The sequence below is a fragment of the Petaurus breviceps genome, unplaced genomic scaffold (genome assembly GCF_028583685.1).
Source record: "Petaurus breviceps papuanus isolate PSGF00001 unplaced genomic scaffold, PetGlider_PUasm1.0 90692, whole genome shotgun sequence".
Taxonomy (NCBI): Eukaryota; Metazoa; Chordata; class Mammalia; order Diprotodontia; family Petauridae; genus Petaurus; species Petaurus breviceps.
Window position 1 is genome coordinate 7,931,447 of NW_027187313.1, and position 13,740 is coordinate 7,945,186.

The window sequence follows — 13,740 nt, forward strand, 5'->3', positions numbered from 1 at the left end:
GATACATCTGGAAGGGAACAATGGCCGTCATATAGTTGTGAATCATTGATTTTAGAACTGAAAGGCACCTTAGAAGACATTGAGCCCAACTCCCTAATTTTACCAGTGGGGAAACTGATCCTCAAAGAGGTTAAGTGACTTGTTCAGGGTCACACAGCTAGTAAGTATCTGAGTCTGTATTTGAACCCAGATCTTCCTAATCCCCAAGTCCAGTTTGCTAACCTCTAAGGTTGCTTCTCCCCTAGCTCTCATAGTTAATAAAAATGAGACCCAAAAAGGTTAAGTCACTTATGGCTAGTTAATGACTGAGCCAGGATTAGATCCAAGTTCCCTTACTCAATCCAGTTCTCTTTCAAATACAGTCAAACAATAGCATACAGAAAGCCAAGTATGGAGATTTCATAGACACTTGTGAAATATGCAAGAATTACAATTTAGCCACTCTTTTCTTTTTAAACAGAGCTATATCTTAGACTCTTCTTATGAAATATGCAAGAATTACAATTCAGTCACTCTTTTCTTTTTAAACAGAGCTATCCACAGTAGGAGATATGATTCTAGACATTTTTGGAAGTCTCATAATGGGATCTTGGAGTGCAAAACTCATCCAATACATGCTGGCAGACATATTTGGTGATACAGTAACTAATGTCATTCTTTGTTTCTCAACGGTATACTTGACTTTCTATATTGGTAAGAAAAGGGGAAAAAAGATGTGTAATATGCAGAAGTGAATTCCTTATTCTTTTTCTCCCTTATTTTCTGGTTCTGTTATTTTTTCCTTTGCCCTTTTCCCTTATGATACCTCTGCCATCATATTTTTTGTTTAACCCCTCATATCATCCTTTTGCTGCCCCAGTTACTTTCCAGATTTCCCTTTCATTACCTTGTCTTTGACTTTTCCTATCACTTGTTCTCTGATCACCCACTCCCTAGAGCTATGAAGGAATCTTAGAGTTGGAAGTGACCCCAGAGAACATCTGGTTCAAACCCTCATCTAAAGAATGAATGGCCACCCTTTCCCACTAAACCTTAGCTTCAGATTTTCTTTCCATCCCTATAACTTCAAAGATAAATTAAGCAAGGTAAGTGAGAGAACAGTGTCTTATTTAAATCTATTGAGATTAAAATTCCAAGAGACAAAATTCCAAGCACAATTTAATCAATGTATTAGGCTAACAATAAGCAAAAAATTGAGGTCATTAGTCTCTCAGTTATTATATATAGACTCTCATCTGAGAGTCACAGGGCTCTTAAATACAGGTGTGTCTTCTTTCTGATTAACTTGACAGTATTTCCTACCCTGGCAAATGTAAGGCAAGTCTTGATTGGTAGATGGGTTGGCCTTCAGGTATTACACCCATCTCTGACCCTCAAGGAATTCTAATTGCTCCATGAGAGACAGCTGCCTCCAGCAATCTTGGCTCAACCAGATTTACATTGCCTTGGTTTCCACTACAGGTCACCCCAAATTCTGGTAAAGGAAAAGCAAGAACACAAGAGTCATCCCTTGGGGAAAGTATAAGGATGGATCACATAGAAACACTGATTATTAAATAAGACAATCCAATATTAATTTTCCTTAATCTTTTCCTTGTCATCAGAGAGGTAGGATTCTGAGGGAGTAAAGGACAGGTGCAAAATCCAAACCTGGAAGTGACTGGCAGAGTAATGAGGATCCAAGATTCCTTATGGTTACTAACTGTCTTGGCACTGAGAGTGTATAGGAATTCAATACTAGGGTGAGAAAGAATTCTCAGGAAAAGGAGGGCATCCAAATAGTGGGAAAGATGCAGACAGGTTGGTTACTCTGTTAATACTGTGTGGAATAAAAGAGTTCAGAGTCTGAGTCTGAGATTCATGAGAAAGGACTCTGTTGCTCAAATGGCATCTGCCAGGGAGAGAGCAACAGGTAGAAGCAAGCCCATGGTTATATAAACTTCTAATGTAGAAACCCAACTCCCCAACTGGTCTTCACTCTCATTGGTACAGAGGCCGGCCCACAACCTAAGCATGGGAATCTATCTTGGAGACAAAGGACACGGAAACATGTGGGTGTCCAGTGCAAGGCCAGGAAGGCAGTTTTATCCTTATTTGGCTTATCTCGTGTTGAGGTGGCTCTGGGGAGGGTCTCCGTTGCTCTAACTCCCAGATTCCTGTAAGGTCAGGTGACCTCTAAACTTAGGCCTAGTGGATGCTGAAGCCATTCTAGATTTGATTTTTTAGAATGGGGAAACTTCGCTGCAAATTATCCCTCACAATACCTATATTGGACAGTAGGAAGTGAATCATATTGTTTCTACTCTCCCAGCATGTTTCTATATACATCCTCTTCTCTCTACTCAGCAACCACCACTTTTGTACAGGTTCTCTTCACCTTTCACCTGGACAGTTGCTATAGACTTCTGGTTGCTCTCCCTGCTTCAAGTCTCTGCCCACTGCAGTTCGTCCTCCACTCACTTGCCAAAGTGTTTTTGCCTAAAGCTCAGGTCTGATTGTGTCACTCCCCCCCCCCCACCCACCTTCCCCCCCATCCTCCCCTTCTTCTACCAAGTGCTTACCTGCTACCTTTAGGATCAAATAGAAAATCTTCTGTTTGGCATTTAAAGTCCTTCGCCATTTCCCCCCTTCCTACTATTACAACTTTTCCACAAACTCTAGCAGCCTAGTCATACCTCACACACAACACTCCATTACTGATTTTGTTTTTGTATTTCCAGCATTTAGCACAGTGCCTGGCACATAGTAATGATGGGGTATGGGCCCTGGGAACCCTCCAGCCCACAACTTTCCTTGAAATATTCTACTTGGCCAAGTCTCTGGCATTTGCTTGAAGCTTTGACTCATCCCAGTAATCCTTTCAACTGGCCTTTCATTGTGGTCCCATGCCCAATTCTCTCTTATCTCTAAGCTAACCCAGCCCTTCATTGTCTGGATTACCCCAGGCCATTTCCCTTAATTCCATCTAGACCCCTTCTCTGTTATCTTTCGGTCATCCCAGACTACTTGTTCACTCCTAGATCATATCCAGATCTTCCCACAGCCTTTCTGTATAAAAGGTCCTTCTTGCCTCCTTTAAATTGCTCAGATTCTTAAAATCTGGCCAATAGTGCAGATTCTTAAATCTCAGCGCACCTCAACTGATGTTTTAATAAAACTTGTCTCTTACTGATAGAAGGCTTGAGTCAAATTCCTGGTCAGGGAACTATATATTGAGGTCTAGAGGTGCTGGGAACCCCAAAATTCAAGGGCAAAATATGCAGATCCTGCCTCAAAAGAATTTGAGCTCAAACCTTCTTTCAGTTAGAGACAAGGTTTATTAAAACACTGGTTGGGGTAGGTGAGATTCCTATTGAGTCAGTGCTATTGACTAGATTTTAAGAATCTGAGCAATTTGGTAGATGAGATTAACCTTTTTAATAGGGTGACCAATAGTTTGGGGGTGATTGGGAGATAACATAGAAAGAACAGAAACTGGAGATTGGGAGAGGGTCAAAGGCACAAAGCAAGGACTGTTAAAAGGATTATACTGGGACAGGTGGTGCCTCCTGTGAATGCCAGGGACTGGGTCACGTGGGAAAGTCTAGAGGCTTTTCCTTTTCAGGGTCCAGATCCCATCCCCATCATTGCTACACCTCTAGAAGGGAGGTAGTGTAAATACTATTAAACAGAAGAAGCAACTGAGGTTCAGAGGGGTTAAGTGACTTGTCCAGAGATATGCAGTGAATAAATGAAAGAGCTACAATTTGAACCTGGGTTCTGAGAAACCATTTTTGAATGAATGTTGAATAACAAAAATAGAGTACATGGATTTTCACACATTTAATTTCATTCATTTCTCTTTCTCCCTAGCTGAATATTTGGGACTTCCAGGCGTTGTTGCTCTAATTGCTTTTGGACTCCTTTTAGATTCCTTAAACTTTAGGACAGGCATTGATATCACAATTACTAGGTAAGATTATTACTATTTTATGGTTTTTTTTTTGCTCTATTTTATTATATTTTGCTATGTTTTATACTTTTTGGTCACTTAATTCTAATTTAAGGACCTGGATCCCGATCAGCTGACACTGTCTCTGCTGGGGGGTGGATTGTAGCTGGAGGGCCTCTTGTACTCCTCTAGCCAAGTGCAGAGAACTTGGACTTTTTGTGTGTGTTTTAATGACTTCCCATTATCACTCTGGAGGTGCGGGGTGGGAATGGGGAAGTTCTTTGGTACTGGGGTGATGAGAGTTAGGAGGATCGTGGTACTGGATTCTGAGTTGCAACCCAATTTTGTTGTTGTGCTTTCAAACAATGCTTGATACAACAACTTTTGCTTGTGTCGGATTGACCAAGCCAGATTCCTGAGCCCATGAGAGAAGTGAAATGAATAGTTAAAATTAATACATTAAAATATGGTTTCCTTTCAACATAGGTTATTATTCATGCTGTCATTTTCGTGCCAATCTTTCATATTCACTTTCATTGGCATTCTGATTGGGTGTGAAGATAGTAGACACTTAGAATTTCACAACCTAGTTTTCATCATAATATTATTTATAACAATGACTATTACAAGGTAAGAATTAATTCTGTTGAAACTTGTTAAAATTAGGTTCTCCAGTTTATGTTTCTTTTAAAATCACTTTATTTTAAATTTATTTTATTTTTAATTTATGTAATAAAACAAGTATTTCCATAACATAGTATGATAAAAAAAGATAATTGCACATGAAACTGCAAATCTATTATGTGCAACTTGCTGTTCCTTTGAAATATATAATGAAGTTATCATGTACATTTCTTTTTTTCTCCTTTTTTTCTCCCCTCTCTTCCCCATTCCCACCCTAGAGATGGTTACTATTAGACACAAATAGACACATATATATTTATATACACACATAAAAATATATGTATATACACATGCAAAATTATTCTCTATATATTTCTATCAATTTGTTCATTGGATGCAGATAGTGCATTTCTTCATATGTCCTTTATTTTTAATAGTCAAAATTACTTAGTCTCTCAAAGTCATTCTTTTTTTTTTTTGAGGGGGAAAGGCAAGACCATTGGGGTTAAGTGACTTGCCCAATGTCTTGCAGCTAGTAAGTGTCAGGTGCCTGAGACTGGATTCAAACTCAGGTCCTCCTGACTCCAGGGCAGGTGCTCTATTCTATTCACCACCTAGCTGCCCCTCTCAAAGTCATTCTTAAAACAATATTGCTGTCACTGTATGCAGTGTTCTCTTGCTTCTGCTTTCTTTGCTATTTATCATTTCCTCCAAGTCTTTCTATGCCTTTGAGCTCATCATTTCTTATGGCACAGTAGTATTCCATCACAACCATACATCCCAACTTGTACAGCCATTCCCTAATTGATGGGGATCCCTGCAATTTCCAGTTCTTTGACAACACAAAGAGAGTGGCTACAAACATCTCATTCACATTCAAAGTTATAATTACTATTTGCGAATTTCCCTCCATCTTAATTTTACTATTTTCTTCCTTTCTTTGTATCATATACACAAACATATACAGATATATACTCATATATATATATATATACACACATAAGATGAATCTATCACTTTCTCTTTAAAAGGGACAGCAAAAATATGAAGAAAAGTAGCCTAAATGTACTAGATCTTAAATTGTATTATAGAGCAGTAATTATCAAAACAATCTGGCCAAGAAACAGAGTCGTCGATCAGTGGAATAGATTGGGTACATAATACATTGTAGTGAATGGCCATAGTAATTTAGTTTTTGATAAACCCAAAGATCCAAGCTTTGGGGACAAAAATTCATTATTCAACAAAAACTGTTGGGAAAATTGGAAAGCTATATGGCACAAACTAGGTACAGACCAACATCTCAAACCACATACCAAGACAAGGTCAAAATGGGAACATGATTTAGACATAAAAGGTAATACCATACACAATTAGGAGAGTATAGAATAGTTTATCTATTATATCAATGGATAAGGGAAGAATTTAGGACCAAACAAGATATAGAAAGTATTAAGAAATATAAAGAAGAAAGATCATTTTGATTATATAAAATTAAAGCATTTTTGTACAAACAAAAGCAATGCAACCAAAATTAGAGGGAAAGAAGAAAACTGGGGAAGATTTTTTACAAGAAATATCTCTGGTAAAGGCCTGATTTCTCAAATATATAGAAAACTAAATCAAATTCATAAGAATACAAGTCATTCCCCACTTGATAAATGGTCAAAAAATATGAACAGTTTTCAGATGAAATCAAAGCTATAAATAGTCACATAAAAATGTTCTAAATCAACTATTGATTAGAGAAATGCAAATTTAAACAACTCTGAGGTACCACTTCATATCCATCAGATTGGCTAATATGACAAAAAAGGAAAATGATAAATGTTGGAGGGGATGTGGGAAAGCTGGGACACTAAAATGCATTGTTGGTGGAATTGTAAATTGATCCAACCATTCTGGAGAGTAATTTGGAACTATCAAATTGTGCATATCCTTTATCCACTACCAGGTCTATATCCCAAAGAGATTAAAAAGCAAAAGGGAAAAGAATTTGTTTGTACAAAAAATATTTATATCAGGTCTTTTTGTGATGGCTAAGAATTGGAAATTGAGGGAATGCCCATCAATTGGGAAATGGCTGAACAAGTTGTGGGATATGATTGTAATAGAATATTATTGTAATATAAGAAATGATAAGCAAGATGATTTTAGAAAAAATTGGAAAGACTTACATAAACTGATACAAAAGTGAAGTAAGCAGAATCAGGAGAACATTGTACACAGCAACAACAATATTATTCGATGAAAAATTGTGAATGGCTTCGCTATTCTCAGCAATACAGTGATCCAAGACACTCCTAAAAGAATCATGAAGATAAATTATATCTGCCTCCAGAGAAAGAACTGATAGTCTAAATGCAGACTGAAGCATTCTATTTTTCCCTTCCTTCCTTCTCTCTCTCTCTCTGTCTGTATGTCTCTCTCTGTATTTCTCGCACAAAATGACTAATATGGATGTATTTTACATGATTGTACATGTATAATCTATATCAGATTACTTACTGTCTCAGGAAGGAGGGAGGGGTAGAATTTGGAACTCAAAAGTTAAAAAAAATGTTTAAATTAGTTTTTACATGTAATTGGGGAGAAAAAAAATATTATTTAAAATTTTTTAAAAAAGTGGGGAGTGGGGTAGTGCCTGAATTTTTAGCCAGAATACATGATGGCTTCTTATTAGAGGATTTCTGTGTGGGGTAGGAGGTTGAAATATGATATCTATTAGGCCCCTTCCAACCCTAAGATTCTCTGATCTAAACCTTGATTTTTGTTTCTGATATTTTCTTTGCACAGGTTGATAACTGTTTTTCTAGTAAGTCCTATATTGCTACATTCTTGTTATGAATTCAATTGGAGGTGGGGAATTATTATCATCTGGTCTGGCATTAAAGGATCTTTTAGTTTAATCCTGTCTCCTGATATTCATAACTTGAATGAAGAAAAAGTAGAATTACCACAAATGGTAAGTAATCAAAAACTTTAATTTTCTATTCTTCCCCCACCCCAAATTACTTTTGGAGAAGCTATTTGGAAAACTATTCAGTGTACTTAACTTTTTTTTTTGAATTGAGAAAGGTAGATGGTGCAGTGGATCTCTTTGGACCTGGAGTCAGAAAAATTTGAATTTAGAATATCATCTCAGACACTAGCCAGGTGACTCTGGGCAAGTCTCTTGATCTCTGGTTTAGTTTCTTCATCTATAAAATGGGGGTAATAATAACACCCACCTCCCAGGATTGTTGTGAAGTTAAAATGAAATAACATTTGTAAAGAGCTTTGCAAATAATTTTGATTAATGAGCTTAGTCAAAACTATTAATTTTCCTTTATTAAGAAGAAAGAAACTCAAAAGGAACTTGAACATGTTGGTAATATGAAAGGGCTTGTCTCTTAGTTTTTGTATTTACATTGACTTTGCCTAAGAAATAATACCATTGATTATATAATTTTAGGGGTTGTGAAAAAAACAGATGTGAATATATTATGGCAAAAAGACAAATGTGAGCTAAGGAACAGAGTAATGAGGAATTGTAGGGAGTGGACTAATTTTTTGTTGATCTTTTTTGTTTTTATATTATCTTTGTTTCTAGCTATATTCTTCTCTCATCTCTTCTCCTCCCCAAATAGCTAATCCTTGTACCAAAGGACAAAAAAGAAGAGGGGAAAAAAACAGGTCAACAAAACCAACTCATTAATTATGTAAATTTAACAATTTTGCTTAACTTTTATTAGAGGTATTGGTCCATGAAAATGATTGACTGACCACATAATTTTCTGGTGCTGGATTTGGAAACTCTTATCATCTGCAATAATTAGTTGACAAGAATTTATTGAGCAAATGCAATATTTTTTTCCAAAAGCTTTATTAATTTCTGGTTTACATCATTCATTTCCACCAGATTTTGAGTTACAAATTTTCTCCCCGTTTTCCCCCTAATCACCACCCCAAAATAGCAATCCCACAGGATATCCCCTCCTCGAATCTGCTCTCTCCCATATCTTCTCCCATACTCCCTTCGACTTTTCCATTAGGGCATGGTGAATCTCTATGCCCCAGTGCCTGTATATCTTATTTCCCAATTACATGTAAAATAGCATTAATAATAGTAAATATACATATATATATATATATATATATATATATATATATATTTAAACATTTGATTTTGAAACTTTGAATTCCAGATTCATTCCCTTCCTCCCTTGTCACCCACCCTTACTGGGAAGATAAGCAATTCAGTATAGGTTGTACATGTGTAGTTAATGCAAAACATCACCATAGTAGATATATTGTAAAAGACTGACTATATTTCCCTCCCTCCTATACCAGCCCCATTTGTTCTATTCTCTACTTTGATCCTGTCCCTTTTCAAAGGTGGGTGCTTCCAACTTCCCTCCCCCCCCCCAGCCTGCCCTCCCTTCCATCATCCCCCCTCTCATACCCTTCCTCCCTACTCTCCTGTAGGGTGAGATACCCTGTTTGGTGTGTATGTCATTCCCTCCCTGAGCCAAATTCAATGAGAATAAAGTTGACCCATTCTGTTTTGCCTTGCTGTTCTTCCCCTCCATTGTAAACATTTTCCCTTGCCTCTTCTATATGATAGTTTACCCCCATTCTGTCTCTCCCTATGTCTTCTCATTATATTCCTCTCTCACCTCTTAATTTCACCTTTTAAGTATCATCTCTTCCTATTACATTGGTCCTATAACCTCTATCTATGTATAACTGTACACATATATATACACACATTCACATATGTATATGTCCATATACCCTCATATATATATATATATACACACACATATATGTATATATATAAATACATTTCTATTCCCTTTAACTATTTTCATACTGAGAAAATTTTATCAATTACAATTATCGTTTTTCCTTGTAGAAATGTAAATAGTTCAACTTTGATAAATTACTTATGATTTCTTCTCCCTGTTTACCTTCTCATGCTTCTCTTTCTTCTTGTATCTGAATGTCAAATTTTCTATTCAACTCTGGTTTTTTCAACAAGAATGCTTGAAAGTCCTCTATTCCACTGAATGACCATATTTGCCCCTGAAACATGATACTCAGTTTTGCTGGGTAGGTGATTCTTGGTTTCAGTCCCAGCTTCTTTGCCCTCTGGAATATCATATTCCAAGCCCTTCAATCCCTCAGTGTAGAAGCTGCCAGATCCTGTGTTATCCTGATTGTGTTTCCACAATATTCAAATTGTTTCTTTCTGGCTGCTTGTAATATTCTCTCCTTGATCCAGGAATTTTGGAACCTGGCTATAATATTCCTAGGAGTTTTCTTTTTGGGATCTTTTTCAGGAGGTGATTAGTGGATTCTTTCAACCTCTGTTTTGCCCTCTTGTTCTAAAACATCAGGGCAGTTTTCTTTGAAAATATCTTGGAGGATGATTTCTAGGTTCTGTTTTTGATCATGGCTTTCAGTTAGTCCAATAATTTTTAAATTATCTCTCCTGGATCTATTTTCCAGGTCAGTGGTTTTTCCAGTGAGATATTTCACATTGCTTTCTATTCTTTCATTTGTTTGGATCTGTTTAACAGCATCTTGATTTCCCACGAAGTCGCTACCGTGTTTCCCCGATAATAAGACCTATCCCGAAAATAAGCCCTCCCCTTACTGTGTAAGATTCCTCTAAAATAAGCCCTCTCCCGAAAATAAGCCCTATTGAGATTGCTACTGTAGTGAAGGTGATCCCCTGTGCTACACGCTACATTACGGTACCCTCTGTATGCACCGTCCCCCCCCCCCCCTGGGGGAAACCCACGCTGCGCTCTGAGCTGCATCCAATCAGAGCTGCAGCAGTGAGTGTGTCATCCTGTTCTTCCCCAGTGACTTGCTTGCTGGCGCCATTGAGAGCAGTGCCACGGAGGAGAGCTGAGGCAGGACAACATAAGCCCTCCCCTGAAAATAAGCCCTCTGGTGTTTTTCTTTCCAAAAAAATTAATAAGACAGTGTCTTATTATTGGGGAAACACGGTAGCTTCCATTTGCTCCAATCTAATTCTGAAGGAATGATTCTCCTCAGTGAGCTTTTGAGATTCTTTTTCCATCTGGTAAATTCGGCTTTTTAAGGCATTCTTTTCTTTATTGTCTTTTTGAGCCTCTTTTGCCATTTGATTTATTCTTTTTTTTGTTTTGTTTTTTGAAGGGCAATTGGAATTAAGTAACCTGCCCAAGGTTACACGGCTAATATTTTTTTGTGGGTGTTAAGTGTCTGAAGCCGTAACTGAACTTGGGTCCTCCTGACTCTGGGGCCGATGCTCTACTCACTGTACCACCTAACTGCCCCAGGTTAGGTTAAGGTGTTATTTTCTTCAGTCAGGCTCTTGACTCTCATTTCTTAATTTTCTTGCATTGTTCTCATTTCTCTTCCCAATTTTTCCTCCACTTCTCTTTTCTGCTTCTTATGGTCCTCTATGGCCTGTAATCAGCTCATATTTTCCTTTGAAAGTTTTGGTGCAGGAGTTCTGACTTCACTGTTTTCCTCCTGTTCCATGCTTTGATCCTTTTTGTCCCTAAAATGGAAGTCTAATGTTGGATTCTTCTGTTTGCTTTGCTTCCTTTGCCTGGTCATGGTGCCACTCAATTATTTGACTTTTGGGCTTTTTGCCACAGTAGGACGTTGTCACCAGAAGGGGAGCTTCGTTCCAAATGCTGGGGTTTTCTCAGCTGCTGGAGGTATTAGTTGGGTGCCCTCTCTGAAGCCTCCACATGCTCTGGCAAGCTGGTCACACACCCCAGGACCTCCATCCTAGACCACAATCCAGGTCCAAGCAGGTTAAAGCAAGAGATATTACCCCTCAGACTGGTTGCTTGGTTCCCCTACAGTCTGCAGGCCAGGAGCTGAAGCTGCCACATGGCGGCAGCTGTTCCGCAGCCCTCAGCAGCTTCTCCCCCTAGGGGATAAAGGCTGATGTACTCCCAACTACTGGATCCCAAAGTCCCCACTGCACTGACCTCTCACTTTGTCCTTAGCATCTATGTATTGATAATTCTGGAAACTGCCACAGCTGCTGGTACTCTGGAGTTCTTCCTGCTGGTGTTTGGTCAGGCCCGCCCTAGGCCTAAAACCTCTGGCTCACGTAGGCCCAGTTGGCTCCCAGAGTGCTGTGCTGGTCTCTTGCTGCTGCCCTGCCAGGCTGTCCTCAGTGGAAAGTTAGCTTCTCTGTGTCATTTTGTGGGTTCTGAAGCTCCAAAGTTTGTTCAGAGTCCCCTTTTACATGAATTGGAAGAGGTGAGAGCTGGAGCATCATGGAGGTCCTGTTTCTACTCCACCACACAAATACAATTTTTTAAATGACCTCAATTCCAAATTGAATGTTCTTTCTGTTCCTTTGCATGTCAGTTTGAGAGAGGACATATGAGCATGGTAATTTTATGCTGACACTCCTGAACTCTTTTGGGGGTTCCCACTGGAGCCTAGATATACCTTAGTGCTGGAATAAGAAGGAGGCTTAGCCTTATATTTGATGCAATATAATGCCACAGTGATTTCTGGAACCTTTTATATGTCTGAGAATCACCTCAACTTGCTTCTAGAATGTGTATGACTAGAGCAATAGCTGCTATTGTCCAGAAACTACCTCCCTCACTCTCTCTGTGATTTCTACTGTTGGCAGCTGCTTGGGGCCCTTGCAATGCAAACTGAAGGCCTGCCTCATCCTGATGGCTTGGCTGCCCATAAACTACACTGTTCTGTGTGGATCTTTTGGTTTTTAAAATTTTTATTTATTTATTTTTAATTTTCAATATTCATTTTCACAAGATTTTGTTACAATTTTTTCTTCCTGTCTTTCCCTACCCACCACCCCAAAATAGCAAACCTGCTGAATACCCCTTCCCTCAATCTGTTCTCTCATATCCTCCCCCATTGCCCCCCTAACTTTCTAGTAGGGTAAGAAGATTTCTATACCCCAGTGTCTGTATATCTTATTTCCCAGTTACATGTAAAAACCAAATTTTTTTAAACATTTGTTTTTAAAACTTTGAGTTTCAGATTTTTTCCCTTCTTCCCTCCTCACCCGCCCTATTAGGAAGATAAATAATTCAATATAGATTGTACATGTGTAGTTACCCAAATCATTTTCCTTAGTAGTTATATTGTAAAAGACTATATTTACTTCCATCCTATCCTGCCCCCCACTTATTCTATTTTCTCCTTTGACCCTATCCCTTTTTTTTTTTTTTGGAAGGCAATTGGGGTTAAGTGACTGCCCAAGGTCACATGACTAGTTTTTGTGTTAAGTGTCTGAGGCTGGATTTGAACTCAGGACCTCCTGACTCCAGGGCTGGTGCTCTATTCACTGCGCCACCTAGCTGCCCAACCCTATCCCTCTTCAAAAATGTTTGCTTTTGACTACCCTCCTTCCCCAATCTGCCCTCCCTTTTATCATCCTCCTCTTATCCCCTACTCCTCTATTTTCCTATAGGGTAAGATACCCAATTGAGTGTATACCTTATTCCCTCCTTAAGCCAAATTAAATGAGAATCAGGTTGTCCCATTCCCTTTTACCTTCCTGCTCTTCCCCTCCATTGTAACAGTTTTCTCTTGCTTCTTTTATACGAGACAATTTACCCTAATATATCTCTTCTTTCTCCTCCCAATAAATTCCTCTCTCACCTCTTAATTTCTTTTTTAGATATCATCCTTTCATATTCAACTCATCCTGTGCCCTCTGTCTATGTATACATGAACATACATATGCCCACACTCACATATATATTTATATACACATACACCCTCTTATACATACATGTATATGTATACACACACATATATATATACATATATATTCCCTTCAACTATCCTCATACTTAGAAAAGTCTCATGAATTACAATTATCGTTTTTTTTCCATGTAGGAATATAAATAGTTCAACTTCAATAAGTTCCTGGGCGTCTAGGTGGTTCAATGAGTAAGGCGCCGGCCCAGGAGTCAGGATGACCCAAGTTTGGTTCTGGCCTCAGACACTTAACACCCACACAAAAAAACTAGTTGTGTAACCTTGGGCAAGTTACTTAATCCCAATTGCCCTCCAAAAAGAAAAAAAAGTTCCTTATGATTTCTTTTCCCTGTTTACCTTCTCATGCTTCTCTTGCTTCTTGTATTTGAAAGTCAAATTTTCTGTTCAGCTCTGGTTTTTTCATCAAGAATGCTTAATGA

The 13,740-nt window shown here is 38.3% G+C and overlaps 1 protein-coding gene across 1 annotated transcript in view; it reads left to right on the forward strand.

Annotated features, from left to right (window-relative positions):
* Positions 1-13,740, forward strand: part of SLC9C2 (solute carrier family 9 member C2 (putative)) — a 96,080-nt gene that overhangs the window by 20,303 nt on the left and 62,037 nt on the right. The window contains exons 6-9 of the mRNA XM_069065435.1: positions 532-693; positions 3,853-3,952; positions 4,418-4,561; positions 7,352-7,520. Of these exons, the coding sequence (XP_068921536.1) occupies positions 532-693; positions 3,853-3,952; positions 4,418-4,561; positions 7,352-7,520 (575 nt within the window). The remainder of the gene's footprint in view (positions 1-531; positions 694-3,852; positions 3,953-4,417; positions 4,562-7,351; positions 7,521-13,740) is intronic.